This window comes from Empidonax traillii, unplaced genomic scaffold, assembly GCF_003031625.1.
Source record: "Empidonax traillii isolate 1590-97213 ecotype Southwest subspecies unplaced genomic scaffold, ASM303162v1 scaffold311:size671644, whole genome shotgun sequence".
Lineage (NCBI taxonomy): Eukaryota > Metazoa > Chordata > Aves > Passeriformes > Tyrannidae > Empidonax > Empidonax traillii.
In genome coordinates, this window is record NW_020955504.1 from 584241 (window position 1) to 610282 (window position 26042).

General features: G+C 39.2%; 1 protein-coding gene across 4 annotated transcripts in view; it reads right to left on the bottom strand.

Moving 5' to 3' along the window:
* Positions 1 to 6937: 6937 nt before the first annotated feature.
* Positions 6938 to 26042, bottom strand: part of RMND1 (required for meiotic nuclear division 1 homolog) — a 22048-nt gene continuing 2943 nt past the window's right edge. The window contains exons 2-12 of one of the 4 annotated variants that reach the window (XM_027891164.1): positions 24962 to 25476; positions 20329 to 20437; positions 17402 to 17477; positions 17031 to 17070; positions 13872 to 13972; positions 12504 to 12610; positions 10372 to 10436; positions 9409 to 9485; positions 8223 to 8343; positions 7341 to 7457; positions 6938 to 7104 (exon numbers count right to left, since the gene is read on the bottom strand). In XM_027891164.1, coding sequence (XP_027746965.1) covers positions 7072 to 7104; positions 7341 to 7457; positions 8223 to 8343; positions 9409 to 9485; positions 10372 to 10436; positions 12504 to 12610; positions 13872 to 13972; positions 17031 to 17070; positions 17402 to 17477; positions 20329 to 20437; positions 24962 to 25462 — 1347 coding nt within the window. In that variant the 5' untranslated portion in view covers positions 25463 to 25476 and the 3' untranslated portion in view covers positions 6938 to 7071. Of the gene's footprint in view, positions 7105 to 7340; positions 7458 to 8222; positions 8379 to 9091; positions 9153 to 9408; positions 9486 to 10371; positions 10437 to 12503; positions 12611 to 13871; positions 13973 to 17030; positions 17071 to 17401; positions 17478 to 20328; positions 20438 to 24961; positions 25477 to 26042 lie in introns of those variants that run through there. The other 3 variants (XM_027891167.1, XM_027891168.1, XM_027891166.1) reach the window with 3 other exon arrangements.

Below are 26042 nucleotides of genomic sequence, written 5' to 3' on the forward strand. Positions count from 1 at the left end.
CTTCCCGCCCTCCGGGCACCGCCGGATCGACGCCGCCGCCCCCGTCCCAGCGGGACCCACTGCCCCTTTAAAACTCCCGGGCGGCGGGGGCCAGTGTGGCCTCCGCCGCCAGCGCTGCGGGAATAACGGGGATGTGGCGCCGTGCGGGGCCGGGATTGGGATGGGATGAGATGGGGCGGTGCTGCACCCGCCGCCGTCTTCCCAGCGCCCGCCCGGCCTTGCCGCGGCGGCAGAGGCTGCTCGGTGCCGCCGCCGGGGGGCACCGGGCGGCTCCCGTCGGGCGGTGCTTGGCGGCGGGGGTGGGATGGATGGATGGAAGCCGCCGGGTGCTGCCCCCACGCTCGCTCCCGGGGAGGAGTGGCGGGCGCAGGTGCGTTCCTGCGCTTCCCGCGGAGCCGCCGGGGGTGTGGGAGACGGGGACCGGCCGGCGGCGGCGGGACGCGGCGTTCCGGGGCCCTCGGGCGTGGGCTCAGTGCCGGTGCCCTCCTCCGCGTCACCCTGGCTGCGCTCCAAGTGTCATTTATAGCAAGGTCTCGGTTCGATGGGCTGGGAAGGGGCGGCGTGGGCCCGGTCGCTGTGAAACTGCCCTGGGCACGGCGTGGCTGAGCTGTCAGACGGGAGGTTACAAGTTCAGTTGTCAAAAAGAGTGATTCAGAGTACAGAAGTGGAAAGGTTGGGTTCGCTTCTGGTCTGTTCAGCAGGACGCAGGTTATTTGAACTGGCTATTCTTAACATGACTTTTTAAGGGGACAGTATAGTTGTCTTCCAAAAAAGCCACATCTGCAACTTCCCACAGTGGCAGTTTTGGTTGCGGTGGAGTGCAGACAGAAGGTGGCTGTAGCCAGGCATCTTTTTATCCAGATCTAAGGTGTGCTGTAGAATAATCCATGGATGCTTATAGAACTGCACAAAGGAGTGCACCAATAGACACTGCGATACATGGAAAAAATTGTTGGTCTTACAGAAGTTACTTAAGAGCTTTTAGCGTGGAGCAGGGATGCCATCTACAAGAGACTGGGAAGTCCTTGGGTGTGATTTCTCCAAGCAGGGAATCAGTCTGGGCTGTAAGGCGGCATCTGCTAAGCAGAGCAGTGACACAGGCAGAATCGTTTTCAGAGAGAAACTTTGTTGTTGAAAACCTTGTGGGAAGATACTCGGCCAGCAGTAGTTAAAGGGGGTTCCTTTACACCGCCTGCCCTGGAGGCCTGCTCCTGCTGTCCTGAAGTGTGCTCTTTGTTGTTCATGGGGAACAGCATATGCTACAATGCCAATGGTTTGAATTAGGTCCAGATAATGGTAATAATGATTATTACCTTTTTTAAGGTACTTATTTAAGCAAGCGTTTATTGTTTAAGGATTGAACCAGTTTTATGTGAGTCTAAGCCATCTCCCACTGAAATTAATGGCCATCTTGATAGGCTCAGTTTGAGACTGTTTGGATCATATAGCTCATGAATATTAATTTATTTACCCAAGTTAAGCTGCACTTGAAAACTAACTAGTGAAGTCTTAAAAAACCCCAGCAAACCAACCCCAAAGCCCAACAACTTTAATTTTAGTGGAGCTGAAAGCTGACAGTCTGTTTGCTGCTGTTGCAGTACTTTGAATAGAGCAGCTGAACAGAACTGCATCTTTAGGACCCACATCAAGTAGCTGAGATATGCTGAACTACAAGGGTCATGGTTTTAACAACTCTTCTATGTTCTGCTATGTGAGCATGTGGCAGAAGTTTACAGAGTGTATTTAGCCAGTCTACTTGGCATTTTTTTCCCCTGTATGGTTTCCCTTACATTTCAGTTCTGCAAACTAAATACAGAGTAAAGAGAGTAGATGGGCATTTGAACTTAAGTTGCTCAGTGGTGGATCATTTGTCTCGTTCTCATGAAAGATGGTGAAAGTGATAAAATTTTTAATTAAATTGAGTGGGCTATTTAGGAAAACCAGTGTGTTTCTGGCAGATATCTGGCAGGCTTTGTGGCCTCTGTTTTCTCTTTAATGTTGCAGTTTAGTACTTGTGTATTGGCATTCATCTGGGATTCTCCTTTGTGCTCTCTGAAACTGGAGAAAAACTTAACTATGGTATTATTATTAATAGCTCATAATTCAGATTTAAAGCACTTTTATTTGGACCCCAGTAGTTTAATCCAGCAATAACGCAGTTTCTAATTTGGAAGGATCCCGCTGGATTCAAGGCCTATTGGAATTTGTAGAAAGATTGCTGTGTTGGGTGTAATGTTGCTGAACTTCGCACCTTCAGTACTGACTTACATCTGAGACCTGTGTCATGGTTGTTCATCTGGTGCATTTTGGACACCCAATTTACAATGTCAGTCTAAAATTCTACTTCCAACTCATCTGAGTTTTGGGGTTTTGAGTTTCTGGAGGTATTTGATTAGGATTTCTTTCCTACTTTGTTACTTTTTGAAAGGACTGTTCAGACAAGACTGTTCAGACTGATTCAGATAGCGGTACTCATCTGGGTCATTCATAGTTAGGTGTGTTACTATTGATGACAGGATCAGTCCCTAGGTTTTTGGTTTTGCTTCAGTCTTCAAGCACTTGGATTAAAGGCAGAATTTTACCTGATAAGATCATATTTCGCATTGTAAATGAACATACTACAGATGATTTAAGTGTTAATAGGACGACCAAAATGTCTGCTAATCTAAGTCACTTAAGCAGCACAAGGAAGTTGATCCAGTCTTGAGTTCTTTGTGTCTTTTTGGTTGAGTTCAGTTGAAATCTGGAGTTGAATAGCAGATTTTATTGTTGTAGTCAAAACCTTAACAGCTTTAGTGATGTTAATCAGGCTCAAAGTGCCAAGATTTTTAGTGACATTTCAAATTTCTCAGCATTTTTGAAAAATAAGAGAGCAGAGTCCCCGTTTCAAAGAGCTCTCTGCTCACCGTTCCCTGTGGCAATTCTGGCCCACTCCCACAGGACTTCCTGCCGAAGCTGTGGGGATCTGGGAGTTGCGTATTCTAAGCAATGGGTGGGAACCCTTCCCTGAAGGTGTGGGACACTGCTCTCACGTGGGTACAAATATAGTAAAACACGAGTTTATGTCAGTGCTGTAAATCTGTTTTATTAGCACAGCTGCCATTTCTAACACTTCCACTTTTGATTCATGCTAGCGAGAATGCTGGTGGGAAGCGTGACAGCTGCAGAAGCTCCTTGCTAGAATACTGTCCCTCTGACAGTCTCCAACCTTTTCATCCGGGACTCTGTCCTCCTTCTCTTAGAATTTTTCACACATTTAGCCCAATTCTCACCTGTCTTTCACATAGCACTGTAAAAACGTAAAAGTGATCCCTGGGAAAATCCCAAATGTAAGGATCCAGCAGGAGTTGTGGAACAGCTCTGCTTTTTCTTGGCTTCCTTGCCCTGGGGAGGCTGTTGGGGTACACTGGTGAGAGGTGAGTTGTCAGCCCCCAAGGAGATCTGACCTTTCAGAGTTTATTTGGTGGTCCTAGAAGTGAAGGAGATCTATGGTGTGTGAGCCACCTTTTGTGTAGGTTCTCTGAGGTGCAAAGATGAAGAAATGGATCTTTGCTGTTCTGTAGGCTAAGCTGTTTTTCTGGTATCAGTATGTTAATTAGGAATTGTTCCTACACCTAGCAAACAAAACTAATTGAGTAGCTGCAATTTAGACCAGGGGAAAAAATAATATTCCAGTCCTTTTGTTAGTACAATGTATATCATTTAAGGAAATGGTTTAACTGTCTGTGTACTTCTTGTTAGGAGTCTCATCCGCATCAGGAATTATTAGTGTAGACCAACTGATACAGCTTCTGCAGTGTAGATTAGCCCGCTCCTCTCTGGCCTTGACTTAGTCCCAGATGAGCCTGTTACATGGGCTTTGCCCACTTTTAACTGGTGAAGTTCAAACATGACTATGTTCCCTTGGCTGAAGTGACATTTTTAGTGAAGCTTGACTATAAAGTTACAGCAATATATGAACTTGCATGTGTTGTTTTCCTTAATAAAAAACTGATTCAGACTGCAACGGTGATGAGTGAATTCTCAAAGGCCATGTGTGTGAGGTATTCCACAGAGGAAGCAGCTCTCAGTGACAGAGCTCTAGGTGAGTGTATGTCCCGGGTTATCCTGCCCGCAGAGCTACTGTGGTAAACAGCACAGCTGAGAGCAGGGGACTGACTGTAGCCACTAGTGCTGTCACCCAAAAAAAAAATGGGCTGGAATTCAGGAGTCACAACTCTTAGCCAAATAGCTGCTCTTTTGACAACTTCCTAGCAGATCTGCTGATGAAAATAATCTTTAAGTAGTCCTTTACCTCATCTATAAAAAAAACACAGAAGCAGTCTGTGTACTTTGGATTCTTAAAAAGAATGGTCTAACAGGGTTTCATATGAGCAGAATTTTGCCATTCAGTCTTAATTTTGTTAAAAAGGTTAAAATTTTAGAGGTTTGGATATAGCAGGATTCAACTCTGGTTTTCCTTGTATATTCTGTTTTTATTGTATCTTTCTTTTTTTTTTACCCAGGTGACCCTTACTAGTTAGAGTAAACCCATTTTGGTGAAGACTCAAACTGTGGAAGCTGTGTAGTGATGATAGTTGTTTTCAATTACACTGTGAAGGCGTGTGGTGGATGAGGCAGCTGAAAGATGAATGTTTTCTCACAGCTAAAAGAGTTTTGTGCTGCTGCTGGAACTAGAGACTCATCCTGCCTCTGCCATAAAACTTTGTCCTGGTCAGGCCATGTGTACACACACGTGCACAGGCTCCCCATGGGATCTCCAGCCTGAAGCAGAGCAGGGATTGCAGGCAGGGAGTTTCCCACGTGCTGCATGGTTGCAGAGGGCTCTGCTCTGTGTAATCATGCTGTGAAAGCTTGTTAGCTTCTTGGTGCACTCAACTTCCCATCTTGCTTCTCTACATGCAATAAAGTGAGGATATTCTCAAACAGATTGTAGGCTTTGTTGCTAAAACAAAAGCCTCTCATGCGATGTAGCCTGTACGCTGTGACAAAAGTGGATACAAAGTTCTAATACACTGTAAGGCTTAAGTGAAGTTTTTTAAAAAAACTATGAGGAGCCACTCAACACAGCAAGTGGGGCTGGGGGTTTGGCAGGAAACAGAGAGTGTGACTTTAGTGGCTGTGATTTTATGTGCCAAGATGAACTGATCTACGTTTCAAAAGTAACTGTGCTTCTCTTGTTTTGAGATGGTGGTAGCTCTTGCAGTACCAAAACAGAATGCTTCAGATCATCAAGCCTAGACACTTCAGAACTTTTAAAGAACATCCAGGAGTCCCCAAATGTTTTCGTTAAACCACTTTCCTGCTAGATGCAGTTGGTTTGCAAATTTACATTTTAGCAATTTTAGCTAAATTTACCATTTAGCAATACTGAAACATGAACTGTGAGATGAATGGGAACTGATGTTGAATGTAAGTATTACACTCAAATGGGGTGGGGGGAAGCCTGAAAAATGTTTGCTAGAAAAGTTAGAATTAAAATATAACCCAATTCTTGTTACTGGAATTAAGTGGTGCTTGGTAAGTTTTTCTGCTGCATAAAAGATGTAATGTTCCATTTCGTAACAACCCTGCATAAGTCAGGCAGAGCTGTTTGCACTGTACTACAAGACTGTCACCCGGCTGTTCTCCTGACTGATTGATTCACTTCCCTGAGCGGGGCTTCACACTTCAGACCTTCTCGGCAGTTCAGAGAAGTCAGAGTTGAGCTATTCTAGAATGAAGACCTCGAGGTAGGGTCTATTCTGGTTCCAAGGAGAAAAACCTTCACTTAGGAGCAGTTGCTGCTTCTTAAGTAGCTTCTGGGACACTCTAATATAATTTATGGCAGAAGGATCAGTTTGTAGTCAGACAATTTTCCTGTCTCTGCCTGACTACTCTTTTCTCCAGTGGGTATATTTGATGTATTCAACAGGAGTCTAGTATCACACTCAGAAATACTGCTCTCAGGTGAAGACGGAACAGTAAGCTACTGCAAATGGATTTTGCACTTTTAGCCAGAATTTAGTCATTGTGGCTTGTCAATGATGCTGCAGATGCTTTTAAAAAAAATTTTAAGTTATGTTCCTGAAACAATACACTGGACTAAAGGGACTTTGAAAAAGGTGATAAAATAGCAGTTGTGTTATAATTTCTGAAAACACATTTAGAAAGAGAAGTTGCTGGGGAAAAAAAATTCCTTTCATCCTCTCATGGTAATATTCTGTAGACTAGGAATAAAGTAAAAATAAAAAATAAGAAACTTTTACCTTAGAGGGTAATTAAGACATCTTACCCTATGCTAACTCCTTGCAACTTGTATTGGTAAAAATCAAATAGCATGATAATGTGAACAGAGAAATTTTGTCAGTCTTACTTCATTCTGCTACAGCTTCCTGCGACCTCAGATAAAGATCAACTCTGTTCCCCTTTCATATGAATACTAAATGTAAAAAAATAATGTAAGTAGTACTAAAGAAATGTAATCCCATACAAGTATGTAAACACCTTTTTCTGATGGGGTAGAACATAACATTAGATATACCTGCCACAAATACTAAAATCGTGCCAGATAACTTAAGGAGAACTAGTAAGTAGTGCTGTTTCCAAGCTTGGGACAGTGTTATGGCTGTACAAGAAGGAGCTGGAAAAAATACTGTCAGAAATGCACAGAGTAGCAAAGCACTCAGCATCTTTTTAGTTGTCAAGGGGATAAGGCAGTAGAATCCTTTACCATGTTAATAATACAGGGATCCACCGTTCTGTCTTTGCTTATTAAGAAGACAAAACTAAACCTCTCTCTGCACTACTCCTGCACGTGTCTGGGTCTTCACCCTACAAAACTTCCCCTAAAAATGCACCTCAGCTTTACACTAGCACATTCATAGATTAAGATCTCTCTAGCATCACTAGTACAGCAGCTGGGAATGATGTTCACAGACTGATTTATTATTTTTTTGTTTTTATTTGAGTATATTTACAGATTTATCAAGAGACATAATTTCACTCTTTTCCAGAAGGATATGATAGGAATTTTCCAGGCTGTATGATCATAATGATTTTGTCAGTTTTCTTCCCGAGTTTCTTCTGTCATCAGAAAACTACCCTTGCAAGTTCAAACAGAACCTGGAGAACAGCAAACACAGTGATATGAACTTTTACTTTACTTGATTTACTCTGTAAATCAGATAATCTGAAAAATAACTAGCTGCAATTTGAAAGTTACTTGCGAAGAACTGAAGACTAATCCCCTTGTACAGTACATCACATTACTAAAATAATGTAATTCTCAAATTATGAAGTACATAAATTGCAATTGTTATTACATGTTCAGTGTGACAGTGGAAAGAAACCCTACTAACCTCTATGGTGATAAGTACTACTATCATCCACTCAAGGCGCAGAGCATGCTTTTCATTCAGGTGATTTCGCATTAGATCTGTCAGCTCCATGCAGTGCTGAAGTTTTTCATTCATTACCTGCAAGCAATTACAAACATGTGGCAAATCTGGATTCCAGAAATGGAATGAGATTGCTAAATACAGAAACACACTCCACAGAAGGGCTCAATGCACAGAACTAGAAAGGTGTTAACACCACTGCAAAATAAAACAGAAAGTTCTGTAAGGGAACATGCACAAGCAACAAAAGTTTCGACATAAATGAGCCTTTTATTTCAACAGGTCCACAGAAATAACAGAAATCTGGATATGCATCTGCAGGTATTAAAGTGCTTCTGGGTGATATCTACTCATGAAAACAGGCACAAGCAAAAGACGATGCAGCTTTTTGGAATACCTCCAAAGTAAATACTTAAGGCTGCTGTACCACCCGAAGAGGTAGTTTTTGTGCTGCTTATTCTGGTTCAGCAGTAAGCATTATGTTACCCTTCGAGAACTGACCTGAATGACCACGTCAGTAAGAAGAATGCTTCACATCTTGTTTTTATTTAACATGTTTTCTTTGCACACATTTCAGAAGAAGAATTTAATCTCTTCTTGTAACTCCTTAAATCCTAATTTAGTGGCTCAGGAAATATGCAATCCATTCATGTGTGGCAGGTTAACCTCAACTGGGTAAAGGTGCAAATGGGCTATGAACACATGGAAAAGGGGATAGTGTATAGGATCCTATTATTCAGTTTCTACAATTAAGAGAGACATTCAGGGAGCAGTTTGTGACCCTGCTGAGCCAAAGATGACTTATCTGAGCATGGAAAGTTCTCATAATGGTAAGACACCTACCTTAACTCTGCGATTAATGTTGAGAAACTGGCATGTCTTGTCATAAAGCTCTTCCAGTTTTTCTCTATCCCAGTAGAAGTCAGGTGTTATTAGCAGGTCTGAGCTCAGATTTATACGGTGTCTAAAAAGAATGGGTACTACTGTGGTTCAGGCTTCCTTTTGGTGAATATAGGAGCAAATATTTACATAGCAGTCAAAAGAAACAGAAAAATTTTCCTGTAATTTTAAGTCAAGTATGAAAAGAATCTTCTTTCATAGTAAAAATACAATTGCAGTGATTGTTTAAAATTGGTCACATCTCCTGAAATTTTTCTGGGGATATTGTACTGTGGAACAGTTTTGAACATAAATGACTTTTGCCTTATGGCAACATTGCATCCTCAACTTGTCACCTTCCTTAATTTTTCATACCTGCAGAGAAGTGCCTGGCTATGCTAGTAGCTCACTGGAACAGTACACAAATTAAAGAACTTCTAAATGTTACTGGTACTGCATGCTGGATGTGTGAGCACAGCACATCCTTCAGAACCAGGCTACAGTCTCAGCATCATAAAGGCTAAGAGCTAAAATCTCCTGCCTTCAACCTACTGCTAAAATAAACCTTTGGATTTTAGGAACATCACTGTTTATTAGTGAAGAGTCCTTCAAGGAAGGATATAAACCCCAATGTTTAAAACAGGAATTGCTTTTTTAACTTCGAGGGTTTTTTTTCTTTTTTTAAAGAGTATGTAATGCTCTGTGTTGTTAATGGCCAAATTTCACTTGAGGGAGGAAAAACCATTAAATCCATACATTTTAGCTGTGGTTTCTGAGTAAGTCAAGGGAAGACAAGAATTCACAGAAGATCTACCTACCTGTCTTTCCCCTGGTATCCTTCACATGCTCTAGTATCTACTGTAATTACCAGTTAAGAGACATGCATTGCTGGACCTAGAGAGGGAAAAGGGTCTGGAATTTGGTAATTTACGATATACTGCCTAATGACTGTCTATAGTTAAAATGCGAGTGGTGAGACAGTGGGTCCTCTGACTAACGTAAACAGTAGTCTCCAGCCAAGAGAAGGCTGAAGGAATTCCCCCACTTACTGCCCCATCCTGCTCTATTAAGTGTGTAATCTGGTATCACACACAATGTAATTTTTAAGTTCTGTGTATTACAATGTTTTGGGTGTAACCAAAAAAGTTACCTTAGTGCAAAGAGTTCTCCAATTTTCTGCATCACATCTGCATGAGAGAGTTTTACCCTCCTTCGTGACTTTAGAATCTGCAAAGTAAGAAGTTCTTCACTGCTTGATCAAGTAACATGTACTAGTAGTTAAGAAGCCCAGAGTTTTACAGCCTGAAGTATGAATATGGGTTAAAATCTGAATGCATACTGTCCTTATTAACATTTTAGTTTTGTTTTCTTAGTGCCATACTTATCTAGCTTTCTAAGCATATTACCATGCAACTGTTCATCCAGGTTTTTCACTAAATCACTGAGTATGTTATCAGTAAATCCTGGAGCATTTTCTATGAATGATTTCCTGAACAAGAGATCACTTGATTTTCTTCCTACTATTGTTAAAGTCATGACAGTGTTGTTCTACTTTCTTACTACTTAACCTTTCTGTAGACATTTTCCTTATAACTATCAATGTGTTAACCATTTATTTCCTTTGCATAAGAATAATAAACCCAATATTTTCTCTTTTGAACCCTATGAATCTCATTTTTATATGTGACATAATATGAGCTTTGTACTTTAAGTTTCATGAAAAACTGTAGTTTAAGTAATTAACTTAAAGTTTTAATTACATTCAAGTTAAAGCACCTTATTTTCAGCTTAAATTGCCACACACTGGTTGGCCATGTTTTTTAAATGCCGTTATACATCCTGTTTCAATGTCCTGTTACATGTACACATTCACCAGTGGCAGGTGACAGTGACACAACATGGGAAACATCATTACTGTGCAGAATCTCACTCCCAACCCTTTAAATGATGATTTGTCCCACCACTTTGCAGGTGTTCTGAGCTTCTCCACACTAAAGGCTTTATCGCCAAATGTGTTAAGCATTTAATTGCTTTTTCCATATCCTCAGCTGTATCTGGACTGATCTTTTACAAAGCACATGAGAAAAGGAGGGGAGAGTTACAAAGGCCTCACCTCAGGAATTGACTGGATAGATTCCACAAAGTTATCCAGTAATGATTCCCAAATAGCCAGCTTCACTGCAACACAGAGATGACAAAGCAGAAGACCGTGAGAGGTACATGTTTCCAAGTAATTGTAACTTTAAAGGTGCTTCAGGACATATCGATGCTGATAAAATTATTTGCAGCAAGTTACCATTTGCATTATACAGTCACTGTTCATATACCAATACATAAATCTGGGCTGAGCACTGACAGCTCTGCATGCAGAACTGCCTTCATCTTGAGCACAGCTTTCTTCTCCAAATGATCCATTCAGATCCTGGAGAATTTTGCTTCAGCTCAAAAACTTGGTGCTCTACAGTAGGTGAGAAGCCTTTGCAAACTACGTTCCACGTAGGATGGAGATATAAGCAGTGCTTGGGTAAGGCTGACTTCATGTTGTACCACTCAAGAGCCTCCACTGCACTTCTAGTGTCCTACACAGCTCTCACTCTCCATTTGTCCAGTACTGATGCAGTGTGCTCCTACCATGGAGAATTAACTTGTATAGACACACCACCTGTACTTGCTAAAGCTAAATTCAAACTTAATCTCCCATTTTCTTTTTAGGTGAGTATACTGTTTACTGGAGATGTAACTTCTCTTCTATGGAAGCCCGAGTTCAACACAGGCAACAGCAACACAAATTCTACTATGCCTCAGCTTGAGCCAGGAAGGATGTTTCTACAGGATAATGATATAACTCAGGCTTTGCTCTTTAATCCACAGATTCCCAGACAAGAATGAAGTAGCAACAGATAAAAAATTAACCCTATTCGATCAGAAAAAATTAATTACAGAAGATTTAATTGTCAAAATGAACTCTTTTGTGGTAGTAATTGACAGTATCATCTGTTTAGAACACTGACAGTAAATCCAGTGCTGAGCATTTGCACAGTTATCTTTTGAATACAGAGGGCTACTCCAAGTCACTGACTTAAAAAACTTTTAATTTAGCCCCTGCGTGAAAAAAAAAGCCAGTAAGCATTTCAGCTATCACCTGTTATTTGACAGAGGTTGGTTTCTGCTGTGTCATAAATTTGCCTTGGGGCTATACTTGCATCCTTTATTTTTACTGAACACTTTTATTGAACTGTTTTTCTTTATGATGTGCATGTCTCACACTAACATAAACTGGTACCAATTATCTCCTGGGAATAAATCCTTTGTTTCCTTTTATGTAGCATTATTCTCCCATACAGTGGCTTTATGAATAGGAAAACTACAGAGAACAATGGGCGTTTTTTCTCAACAACTCTTCCTTCGACAGTCAAAACCCATTTAGTTACACTGCACTCCTTGATCAAATTTTGAGGCATCTCAAAAACATGCCTTCTGTTTCTTGATGTCTTTCCTGCGTAAAGGGGCACTTCCCCAAATACTACTGGAACCCTCTAATTTACCTAAAGGCAGTAGGGGTGGACAGACCAGACTATCTTTGAAGGTGTTTCCACACACAGCCTTACTGCTGCTAGCTTCTATTCCAACTTCCAACATCATTCAAAGTCTGAAGCAGAAGAAAGGTATTATTTCCATACTCTGTAGCACCACTGCTGAGCCTGACTTCTTTGCAGTGCCTCCCACTGTCTCCTACCATGGCTAATAAGCTTGGAAAATATTATCTGTGACTCTGGTCCACACATCTGGTACTGGTACACCTCCCCAGCTGGGAATCGCTGCTCTACATCACTTCTTTAGCTGGCATCTAGCTTTTTCTGTCAGAGGAAATGATGTCAGGATGAATTATACAAGATTACCGAGAGGTTTCTAATAATGGCCTCTACCCTCATTGTTATCCTCCTTGATACTTCTCAAGGGTGGGGAACAGGATGCGCAGAAGAATGTGTCTCTTTTGCAAAGCATGTTTATTAATGTGCTTTGTTCAACTTTAAAATGAGTTATATTGAATAAGACAATTCTAGTTTTTAGAAAACACAGTAAAAGATTAAAACCATCCTCTCGCTGAAGCACAATCACACTTTACACAGCTTGCTTAAACCAGACACCAAGTCTTCTCCAACCTCTCGCTGTACAAGTCCCACCTATAATGACATTTCACAAAATATGTAGCAAAGGCTGATAGTATGAACAATCTTAACTTACCAGAAAGACAAAGAGCATTTGAAAAGGCAAATTTCTGCAGAACAACTTCATCACTATCCAGCTCAGAATTTAAAAGGATTTGTCCTTTATGGAGCTTTGACTGACCTCTGTTAAAACAAGATTGAAGCATCTTCATTGACTAAACCACCAGCAAAGGAACATTTAAAGAACACAAGAAAGGTTTGGTTATTTACATAAAGCATGCAGTATATCTGTATGGATATCATCCCCATCCTTGCATTTCCCTCACGTTCAATCTGATAGTAACCAAAGCAAATCACTGAAAATTAGTTCCTCAGTTGAAGACTAATATTGTGGCCAAATCTTCTAGATCTAAATGAAAGTGCAACAAGCTGTGATAGTAACTACAGCATTACTACAACCACACAGATAATTCAGAGTAAGCAGGATGCTGGTCTCTCTCCTGCTCTCTAGCTCCTCTGTTATCTGTTTGTTTTCCTTTTCTGCTGTCACTCTTACCAACCTCACTCTATCCTCACTATGGTGCTACTTTCCCTGAAACCTCTATGGCATAGGGGGCAAGTGGCAAAGAAAAGGAGGGATAAGACTCATTCAATTTTTCATGTCAATCCCACTACGAAATTTGCATAAGCATAATGGAAAATGTCCAGAATCATGAATTACATAACTGCATAGTACATGCAGTTTCCAAATGGCCAGAAAAAACTGAAACACTTGTCTCCTTATCAGGTTACCTTAAATAAGCTTAACCTCATTAGTTCAGTCCCTAGTCCCTAGTGTCAACAGTGTCCTGTCTAGGAGTGGCTTTTTGGTGGCATCACTGTTGGGAAATTACAGATAATTTATATAACCATTTTCACTGAGAAATAGTTCTGTAGAGATAATTTCCTCCCTGGGATTAAAAACCATTTAACAAGGAACAACAACTTGCCAGGTTTATCATTACACAATATTCAAGCTGTAACTTTCCTAGGAAGTGAAGTATGTGCAGAATTACATTCTTGTATACTAACCTCAAGGGCAATAAGGAAAGCTTATACAGAGCATCCTCTTTAAAATCAGACTTGTCTAAATAATGCTTATTATTTTTTTTTCCTGTGAGGTACCTAGTTCCTGTTCAGGATTGCTGAAGAACACCTTCACTTATGTGGGTACAGAGTTTCTTAATATATAAAATCTATAGCATAAGCAAATCACAAAGGCCACTACTTGCAAGTTTAGCAATACAGCAAAAATCGTCAATTTAGATTTACTGTTTTCTTCTTTCCTTATTTTACTCATTTGAAAAAAACATAACAACAAGTATATTTTTACTAGTTGCTTTTGCTTGAATGTTGGTTTAGGTGTCTATTAACTTTTATATACAGAGTGCCTGAAGATACTTACTCCCCTATTCTGTAGTTCATTTCTTCATTCTCCCAGTGGACTAGTGCAACTTCATATGGCTGAATTTCATGCTGTTCTAGCACTCGCATGATATTCTTCATCTAAGAAAAAGACAATTGCGGCAACAGTTACCACAAAATATACTATGACTCTGCAAAGAACTTGCATATAGCAGGCTCCTAACTGCAACTTTCATGCTAAAGTTATTTAAATAACAATGAAGAGGTGTGCTAAATAATGAAGCTATTAACATAGTTTATTTCTGAAACTGTTTGTAGCTTCAGAAGAATTTGTGGCTATGAACAACTGAAAGGAATCTGAGAAGACTAAAATGTCATTTAATGTCTGCGTACATGAAATACGGTAAGGATTAACCACAGTAGCAGTAAGGACAATGCAGATGTATCCAGTATTATAACAATGAACTGTACAAGACTTTGGCAGATGTCTGAGTGTGGGGTGAAAATCTTTAGGATAAGTACATCAGGTGGTTGCTTCAGATTAAATTACTAGTTTGCTGCTAAATCAACAATTTTTTTTTTGGTTGCTGCTGAAATCAGTAGTTTTGTTTCAGCTACCAGAGGTTCAGTGGTATTACAGAAGTCCTTTAACACTACAGAAAACTGGAAAAATTGATTCAGCTGCCACATTCAACCTTGTAAACAGTTAAATGTGCAATTTTACTCACAGAAGTAATCTCACTGCTCTCTTATTCTCCAGCACACTAAAACCTGATGCAGGAAGAAAGAAGCCTTTTCTCTCACAAAACTTTCTCCTCTGACATCTGACTTAGGATCTCTCATCCTTGTTCCTTTTAATGTGCTACAAGGCTCCCCTCATACAAATCATCTGCAATTAGAACAAATTTTGAACTAAAAAGAGCGCTTACCTACAAGTTTTTAAAAGGCATTTAGCTACACAACAGCTAATAAAAAACCCAAACCACAAAACCACAGTACACTTTTGATGGCTAAATTCTTTTAAAGAGTTCCATCTCCTGCTAAGTCATACTTAAGAAACACTCTTCTTCAAAATAAAAGATAATAGTCAACCTTTCAGCACAAAACTGTACACTAGAAAATTTTTCATGAATCTTAATCTCCAGGTTCAGTACTGTAAAATAATCTTTTGGATCACCTGCAAGAGGGATATTCTATGCAGAGCTAGCTTTCTTCATTGCTTTCAAGGATTTTAGTGATACTATCTATGTAAGACACAGTAACACTTTTCACCGAATAAAAACCCCAACCCCACTGCTACAAATGCTTGTGTCATAATCTTCAATTTAATATTAGCATAACTAGTACTCACTATATAATTAAAGTCTTGTGGTAAAAAAAAGGCATGAAAACTTATGTTCATTTTTCTTAAGCAAGGAAGTGTCTGCTCTTAGGCCAGTCACCTCAGCCAACCAGCTAAGCTGTGTCCAGGGACAGTTCAGCAAAGCAAACTCCACACAGCTTCTGGATCAGTCTAATTTTATTGAAGGGACTAGCTACGACAGTAAAATTAATTAGAAGATACGTTCTTGATTTGTTAGATTTAAGCTCTTGCTATTATGGGCGCTTAGGTCGTCATACAATTTCCTTTTAAAAAAACCTCAAAGCTGGTTTTGCTTTTTGCTTGCTATTTTGGTAGAGAAGCTGTTGTACAACCTTCCTATTCAGGTATTTGAAAATGGTATTTTATATTTTAAATTTCTTTCTGTGATTAGTCTGTATTTATTACCTCTCCTCGTAAGTATTTGTTAGTTTCAAATAGTTTCTCTTCTCCTACTAGTGATTCTGGAGTACTTTGAAAAGCCATTTTGTCCATTCACAATAATATTCTGCACTTTGTTTTACTGAATTACTTTCAGTTTCTGTTCCACAGACCAGTTTGGGGTTTTTTTCCTTTCATTTCATTAAATCATGTGCATAAAATTACTTCCTCTATTTGAGCAAGTTGTTTGGCAGTTAAAACTTTGACTATGACTTCAGTAAGCATAAAAATTAAAGCTAGCACGGGACCAACTACAGTTACTAGTCCTGACAAGTAGAACACGGTATCAAATTTTCAAAGGTTCTCATGCATGTAAAACAAAATGAGAGTTTTCAGAGCACTCCAGTGGGCTGAGAAGTCCAACTCAAAGGTAATCATGAGTTAAGTCAGCTAGTCTTCAGTAATACCTGGGAATCAGTAGTGTCGTTACAACCACAGCATCCTAAGTGTGCTACAGGCAAGGTTTGAAAGGAGAACTAGTATCTTTTTGTGGGACATCTGATATACTGACACCCCCTAAAACAGACAGGAAATCAGGAACATTTCAGGTCTGAGACAGAAAAAGTGAACCTGAATCCAGAAATTGTTCATGTCTGGAAACAACTGCTATGTATTTTCATTTACTGTAATGAAAATACGCCTGTGAACTTCTGTGCATCTCAGTATCATCTGTTTAATACACCATTTAATTTCACATACTCCGCCTACAGATAAAATCAATACTTTTTGTATCTAGAATCCAGTACTTGACAATAATAAAAATGCATTAAAAATATTAGATTTCTATAAAAATAGTCATTAAAATACACATGCCTCTGGCATACCCTTTTTGGTCAGCAAATATCACCATATTATCACAAAGGATATGTCAGTTCAATATCAACATATTTAACAATTGTACCAACACATAAAAAACTTTCTTCAGGTTAATTGCTAACTGGTAGAAACACAGAACAGTATTAAAGAGTTGCTTACAACTTTTTTTTTTCATTTTCAAAGCTATACAAAAATAAGTAATAATTTTGACTTAAAACGCAACAGAGTAGAATGATCCTTTTCTTTTAACACGTGTTCTGTTACATTAGTGCCTTTCACAGGTTGATTTTTCTGATCTTCTTTTTCAGGATATAGAGCTGCAAGAATTTTTTGTCAGTCTCACTAGATGAAGGTTTTAGATTTTTTGCCTTAAGTAGATGAGTTTCAAAGGTGGGCATATCAGCAACCCACACACTTGAGGGCAGCAGCAGGCAGGAACCTGCACTCATGAGAAGTATCAATGAGGTTTTTTAGTTCATGGAAAGATTCAAGCTCCCAAACAAACCCCAAGCATGCAGAGCTTTGTGGGACTGACTAAACACCTGCTTATGCAGTTTTAACAAACAGTTTTGCTTTACTTACACTTTTCTCTTCCACATTCCAAAACACAACAGCCCCTTCCCTGTGAATTTAAGGAAAAACTGAGCTGTAATCATACTGTTTTAAATGCATTTTAATGCAATAATCAAACTGTACTGTGGCAATTTCTGTCATTGTGAATCAAGGAACTTAATACCATCTTCACAGAAACTATGTAATAGTTGCTTTTTAACCATACTTCTATGAAAAAACATGAGAAGGTATTTTTTAACCTTTTAAATAATTTGATTTCTTTTTTAAAAAATCATTCTGACTGGAGAGTTATTCCTTGAGTTTCATCTAGCAAGCTGCACTACTTCCTTCATACCACTACTATTAATAACACAATGGTTTGAACACAATTCCTAGTTTACCTGAAGAAAAAAATCATGCCAGGATCATCTTCTTTTGCAGATTTCTCGGTACTGACTACCAAAACATTTGCAGCATCTGGTTTGAAATAAGTGAAAAAAATGGACAATTAGTCAAACTTCTAAATTTGATAGCATATAATTCAACAATTACATACTGACACATCAGTCAGTCTCTTTTTATTTTTCTGATGGAAATGCTTGCCAAGAAACAACTACCATATCAAACTACACTGCATCTCTGAAGTGTCACACTCTAGATAGACCCAGCCTTTATTGTGAACTTCACTGGAATGTTCAGTTAATGAAATGTAACACCTTCAAAGGACAAAAGACTTAGGAGAAAACGGATGCAGGCATAGTAAATAACCAGGAACAGAATACAGAAGTGGACGTGCAACGTGAGAGAACTATGGAAGCTGCCCACAGCTGCAGAGAAATTACTATTCAAATCTTCTTGCCCAGAAGATCTTTCTCTTCTCTACACACTAAGGGACTAATCTGTACTCAAATTGTGCTGGCTTTGCTTTGCCAGTGAGAAACTTGAAAGAGCATATCCCCAAGACAGAAGAGTGTGCATCTGCATTTCCCTTCAGATCAGAAACGTGCTTTTGAAACAAATCTTCCACCCACCCTCCTTTACCGCACTTCTAATGTGCATTGCAGAATAGTATACAAAATGCAGGATTTCTTGCATTTAATTAAACAAAAAGAGGAGCTCCAAAAAATGCCCCTGTAGTATTCCAGCCACTAATAAGGCATTTGTTACGAAGGACCAGACTAGAGCTAATGCAAGTAGAGTGCCTCCAAACTTAAAAAATGTGGATTCTGGGTTCTCAAAACAAGATTTCTGGTTTTTCTTCTTCTACAAGTCTTCTCCACTGCAGTACTTGCTAATATAGATAAAGTTTTAGAAGTCCTGATGTGGTTTCAAACAAAAATGTTTACTTTCCAGCATGACTCATTTTGTTGCAGGACTAGTGGAAGCTAGACCAGAAAACCCCCTCACTTCTATAATAAAGCAAGACTCTGCAAAGATTTTGCAGGGCCTAACACCTAAGCCTTAAAAAGTTAAACCCATTTGCAAGAAGATCCCAGGTCAAGTGACAAGGTATCAAATTCTGCCTGTGTACAAACCCCACCTTCTGCTTTACTACCCAAGCCACAGAGGCCAGGTAAACTGAGGCAGCACAGTGACCAAGTATCAGAGATATTTTTTCTAATACCTGAATTGAGACCACAGGGTTGATGCGAGCCCTTTTTAAAGACTTTTCTTCCACTTGCTATTCCAGTTCAGAAACATGTCATTGGATGAATCACTAGAGCAAGATTTAGATGTCACCGTGGAAGCAACATTTGCCTGCCTTTTCTCATTTGCATTTTAAAATACGATCTGTATCTTTATTTATCCACTACAGCCAAAACATACACAATTGAAGAGAATTTGGTCCGCTTTAGGTGAAGGTACAGGATCTGCCTCTAAAATGTCTTTAAAGAGGTCAAAACCGAGCATAATGCTTACGAAGAACACTACAAAGTAAAAAATCCACACAAGAATTGCTGATTTGGAGTTCTATGTGCTAATATTTTTTTCTTTTCTAAAATTCAGTGTCTGGCTTGGTAACCAAAATGCTACATGCACACGCCAACAATCACAACACTTCAGATCTGCTGGCACAATCTAACATACTTTCATCATTACTTCCTCCAAACCTTTGATTAAGAGTACTTATTATGAGGAGTCAAAAACACCATCAAGAAATGAAAGAACTGGCAAAAGTCACACTCCAGGGCAAAATACCATCAACAGTAACTTTTAATTCAGTTATGCTGGGCGTTGTACAAAGTTTCTACCCCAAAGCTGTGAAACCAGGGTTGATCTTAATACAAAGAAACTAAAATGTACATGAAGCCTATATTCAAGTCTTGTCTTTCCCATTCATCGTTCTGAACCAATCACTAGTGAATCTTGTGTTTGAACGAGACTCACTGGAGTATTATTGCATTTAGATTATTGTTTGGGAGGCAGACAGGTATTTGACAACCCCTACTGAAATGCCCATAAACTGTCCTTCTCTTAGCTTCATATAATCCATCCTTTCAAAGGGAAAAAAAAGGCATTCTACTGCCAACACATGAAAATCACAGCTGTTCCAGGGCATAAGGTTCCTTAAGCTATAAAAAGCTCCATTTGTTTTTCTCTTGTAGTATACTTTGGCTATTTCCAAGCCATACTTTCCCAAGTCTTCAGAGATACTTTATATGGAAACCAGATCCAATTATTTTGCTGAAGCCTACCCAAGTGAAGCATTCAACGTTTGCTATGATATACTCAGCCCAATAAAAACCCCCTATCAACAGCATTCTCTTTACTAGAGTTAAGCATTTATGTGTGTATCTTTTTCATTTCACTTAGTCAGCAAGATTCTCTCTTGCATGCCTTCCTCTCTGACCTTCAGTGATTTACATTAATAAAAATGTAAATATGGAACGAAGATGCAGCACTTCAAATTACAAAATTGGTTTGACAGCTGAAGCACTGCACTAGCTCACTACTAAAAGATTAATTAAAACATTCAGAATTTTCTCAATTAGTGAATTTCTATAGAAATGCTCTGTATCAGTAAATTTCCAAAGTTATTTCTCATGCATGCATGTAATTTTTCAGTACTTATAGTGTAATTGTAATGTTGGGAAAAATTATCAGAGGGTAACAGCGAATATTGGTCATATTGCTATTCTGAAAGGCTTAGTTGTGAGGATTCTTAGGCACATGGAATCTTTAATCAAAGCAGTATTTTTACAGGCAGTATGATATATTCCACAGTATTACCAGAACAAGAATACATAAAATTATTAATATTGTATACCTCACCCATATTTTATTTCCCAAGGTATAACATTGCTTTTAGTATGTTTCAAAGATCTACCTCTAGGCAAACTTGTTATTTCAATATATCCATGTGAAGTCAGGTCATGACACAGATTACCAAGATGATATTCATCTGCTGTTGCAAAGGCTGTGCACTGCATCAGATTCTGTGCCAAAGGAAGAAAGAATTGAGTTAGAGTAAGGCTGAAGCAAGATGTTAATAAGACAACTGTTTGCCTCAAATTTATTCAGTGACAATTTTCCAAGGTATCATTGCCATGCTGTCCCCCTGGTGTACAAATACTAACAAGATCACTTGCTCCTTGTTAAGTGAGAAAGCAAATCATACACTGAGAAGAATCCAGGTGACATGAGTTTAAGTCGCACCAAAAATCTTTGTGACAGAGCCACAAAGAGAACTCTTCTTCCCTAAATGCCAATCAAATGCTTTAACAGTAGAGCTGCACTTGCTACTGCTCTTCCATCCCATGGCTTATGACATACTTGGCTGACCACTGAAACCAGAGGCGAGACACCCCCAATACCAGTTTTAACATCCGTGTTTTTAAGATAAATGGAAATCGACTATCCCAATCTGCTTATCAGGCACAAACTCGTTCCAAGCACAAACACGTTCCACCACACACCAAGCTCCCTGTTCAGATGCTCCCAGGGTATGAGCCACTACATTACAGAAAGTCACTGATCTTCCAGGCCAGTTGTAGGGGCTGCTCCTTTGTTGTGTCCCTCCTCCTGCCCTGAGCTGAATCCTGCACTAACAACATGCTCTCAACTGACACCACAGCTGAACAGTACATGACAGCCAGAGTTTGTCTCAATATGGCACAATCTTAAATAACTTTTTAAATGCCATATTCAAACAAATAACTGGAAAAAAGATGCTGACTTGCAAAGTGACTTGAATCATGCATGGCAAAGAAATCAGAAAATCATCTGCATAAAGATTTTCTTGATTAATCAAACAAGTAACATTAACCTGATTTGCAAATTCTATTATTTAAGTGCATTTCTTTGTTCTGATACAATTTATGTCCTGCAATAATGTTTTTTAGTACAATGTAGTGGAAGGTGTCCAGAAAGTAATGTCTCATTATGGATCAGTCACTTCTCAGCTTTTTGTAACTAATACAAATGGGGTTGTAATTAACAACAAATGAACAAAAGAACTGTACTCATCTGCAGGCATTTAGACCCACAATACACTTCAACTTAAAATCCAAATTACATTCTTGCATCACTCATACACAAACAGCAAAGCTTACAGAGGTGTTCTGCTCCCTGCAGGGGCTCCATCACCAGTCATCAGATTCACAACCACACATGAGATCTTCTTTTCAATGTCAACGTTCTGTTATCACACCCAAAGCTTTACTTAGTTGCACCTTAGTTCAGCAATCACTAACAGAAAATAAGCTTTAAAAGTAATAACAATATTCAGAGAGCAATTTTGTAGGCATATTCCCACAACTGTGCTATAAGGCTAAGTTAACAGTGGAAAAGAACTGCATTTTCAGTTCCCTTGCAGCATCAAGTTGCATTATCACAATTTCATCTGTATAAACCCATTCTCAATATCTAAATTACCAATACCAATTATGTATCTGACTCTGAAGATTCTTCCAGAAAGCTCTGACGATCAGAAGTACACATACTCTGCCACGAAACTCTTCTGTCAAGAGCTAAGGAAGCAAATCTCATCTTCTAGTTAGCATATAATCTGAAAATCTGTCCTTCTCTATGCTTCCCATAGTTTATTACTTGTGCTATTCTTCATTTCAAGGCAAATGCACTACAGAATCAACTTTCTGTCTTACTGCTGCAATTTTAGTTCCAATGCAGAGATTTCACATTTAGTTAGAACCAGAAATTAAGCTATATGCCTGAAATAGCATTTTGGATATGAAATAGTTTGCTTGGGGTTTTTTGTGTTTGGTTTTGTTGGTTTGGGTTTTTTGTTACAATGAACTGTTTCACTTACATTTTCTATTAAAATCTTGTTTGATAGAGAACATTTGGATTGGATATAATGCGAAATTAAGACAGCTAATATATGTGTCTACAGGTGCTTCGAATGTCTAAATTCCCATTTACTGTTGGTGAGATATAGCAAAAAAATCTACTCTAATCAGTGACTGAGCTAATCCTAAATTGAAATGTTAACTGGCTAATCAACCTTTATGCCATGCTTTCTGCTACATCACTTTCACCTGCAAATTTAACCCTCCCCAGAATACAGCACCTATACTGGTGCTAGAAAGACTCCAGCTCCTCACCACCCTCCTCCTTTCTGCCTACAGCTGGGGCATTACTAAGATTCTACTCAGAGCACCACACAGGACGGCTGCTCCTAAGGACAGCTAAGTATCTTGACAACTTACGTTCTGTATCATCATGCCCCTAAGAACTGTACAGGCTCATGGAATCCTAACTCACCTTAGTCCATCCCTTCCACTTTAAGCATGCAAAAACTTTTAAGAAAAAAACCAAACTGTAGGATGAACTTTAGTCCTTGTATTGCCATAGGAATCAGTCTTTATCTAAAGTGTAGTAAGTATTACATCTTTGCCTGAATTTCAAGCTATTTCTACGCTATATGGCTATAGCATTAAAAATTAGCTCAGAGGCTTTTCCTGCCATCAGACCTTACAGATTAACTAAGTAGTGGTACTGCTCATTGATGGACTGACTAAACCAGTTAACTGCTTTCAAATAACTCCTCCATCTATCCTGAAAAACTGGTTATACAACAATTTATCACTCCTGGTACTCAGCACTCTGCCTGTAAAAACACACGAAGACCAGTGCTGGGGAGGGGTGGGAAGGACATCATTCTCTGCAAAAAAAAAGTGTCAGCTGTCAGGCCCTCCCAGACAGAAAACACCAGGGATCCCTGGGGTTCCTCTGACAGAGAACCCAGGGAGTGGGCCTACAACTACTGTCTCCAGAGGCAGGCTGGGAAGGAGAAGATGCCCCCAGGCAACTGCCCTGGCAATAGGGCCTGCAATACTAGAGGGCTCCTGGCTGCCTTCAAGCGTGCACAAAAGGCAAGATCAGCTTTTTTTTTGTGACACAAGGATTTAGAAAAAACAGATGGCATGCTGAAAAAAAACCTTCAAAGATTCCCCATTTCTGCTACTTCTATTAATCTCGTAGAAATCAGCCATATCTCTAAGTTATTTCTCTATAATACGTAGGTATAAATAATTACACAAACAGGTATCCTGATTCCAAAATACCATCAGCCTGCAGTCAACATGACAGCTGTCTGTACCCCTGCAGACAGGATATATTTCTGACAAACCCAACTGGGATTTAATAAAAAACAGCAAATGTTTCTGCTACGTCTGAGTTTATGTGATTTCTGGCCCAGCATTTTGCCATGTGGAAACTTCCTCAGAAATAATATTATTATTTCAGTATATCAGGACGTATTTTCTCCATTTCTTCACAACAGAAGAAAGTAAATATAGTACTGCATGTTACTTACACATAAATATGAAAATGCCAAAGAAAGTTGGCACTCTGTCAAACTGCATTCTATGCTGTCATTTAAAAGCCTCAAAAATGTTGTCACTTCACCCAAAACCAAAAAGAATCAACCTCTGAATGTAATGTTATAGCAGGACTAAAAAGCTGGAAACATTACATGGTATTTCAGGACTAATATTCTTCACTTTCCTCTTTCAAAGCAACATGGAAATATGAGTGGGAACTAAATTGACTATATAACTATATGACTTACAATAAAGGCACATTCCTGCTTATCACACAAAATACTAGGCAGAAGCTTAGATAATAAGGCAAACATTAAAACTTCTCTGTGCTCACATTCAGTAGATCATGTAACAGACATATTTTGCAATGTGTAAACTATTTCTGAAGGCACAATGCTTATTTCAGTCTCATTATCATACTATATTACTAACAATACCCTGGAACTCAGTTGTTGCTGTAGCTTGAGAAGAGTAACACTTCTGACACCAGGAGTCACCACGGAAATCCTATATACAAACATACTTACGGCCTGCCTTAAGAACTATCTTAAGGAGATACAGCTACAAGTATGTACTGTTCCACTTCATTGTATCTCACTTTATCTAAATCACTTTGTTGTTGCAGTTCCTCTGCAACAGACCTAGAAGTCTGCAAACTAAGGTGCTATTTCTACACGTGGAATAATCTTTCTCAAGTAACACAGGCTACATTTGCACATCCATTTCCCATCTGAAACTCAGTCTGAATACAAACCCTATACTTTTTACTTTCACCTTTATTTCTGTTTGAGTGAACCCTTAAAACTGGGTAGATGTGGACAAGCAAGGATATGAAGGGAATTGTTCTGATAGCTCGACTTTGTTTCTCAATATTAAATGGGATATGAGAGCACTGGTCAAAACTGTTTTTAATGGACTTCACCTTTCCACTTATCTTCCACTTCTGTTTACGCATTGTTAGTAAACTTCCATTTTATCTTCAGAATACGAGACACACTAATTTCTATCAAGCTTGCTTCTGTTTGCAGAGCTCCCATACTAGGATAAATAATTAAATCCTTCTCACCAAATAAATATATTAATTTCATTAAAATGTTAACCTAAACCTTAATCTGAACACACATTAAAATGATGCATTTCCTTAATGTCAAATAGACTGTAAATGTTAAGCATTACCTTCATGTCTGAGAGAGGCAGGTTCGTTCTGGATGGCTGCTTGGTCCTCGGTGCCTTTGGTGGCCTCTTAACTGGCAGGTTATTGTGTTTTGGAATAATTTTACCAGCTGATACAACTCCGTAAAATCTTGATGGCGTGTTCCTGAGCTTTTTGATATGCTCTGTATTGAGCCTGTAGTTTTGTGTCATCATTGCACCCAAGCGTCTCCAGGAGGGAAAAAACTCCTCCCCGCCCTGATAATAAATACTTCTTCCCAAAGTGGATACATATCCTCGGAGCAATCGCAAATTCTTGACTTGCACACATCGACTTGTCAACCAAGGGAATGCAGTTTTCAGAGCATAAAAATTCCAAGACTTTGCTGTTCTCTGAGCTGTTCTGTCAACTTCGTTATCCAGCTTTAATAGCAGACATCCAGTTTTGTTAAAGGTTTGGCATTGACGTGTTGTTGTTAAAGCATGGAAAGATCTAGTCTGGAGATGCAGAAGTTTTAGTTTCATTTCTTCCCTCTGAGCTGTATTTAAAACAAAGAAACAAAATCATCCATTAACATTTTGGAAAGAATGTTATTTTTCTCTTATCTAAAAGGTGACCCATACTGCTTTTGCATGTGTTAGGATGCCTAAGCAAATGACACTGGTGGGAATAAACAGCTTTTTTCGATCCTACGAAAAGATAAAGTTCAAAACATACTATTGAGCTGTGTGCTTGCAACACGTGGTAAAAAAGTAGAACTCGTTGCTATGTCAATATGAAAGCAGGCATCTTTTCCTTCTGCTGCTCATTCTGTCCAGCAGCCTGCACTCAGAAACCCCACACACCTTAAAGAGGACATCAGACTCTGTGAATCATTGTGTTATACATATTGAAACAAACAATTTAGATTACTACGTGGTTGTATGGGAATGTCACCTACAGAATACACACACTGCTCAGCATCAGCTCAGACTCCTGTCCCAAAAACAGCCCAGCAGAGATCCAGCCCCAGTCGTGTGTCCTGACTACAGTGAGAACAGAGCCGAGTTACAGCCTTGCTCCTGCCAGTAATGGCCAGTCTCTTCGCGAACGAAGAACCGGGGA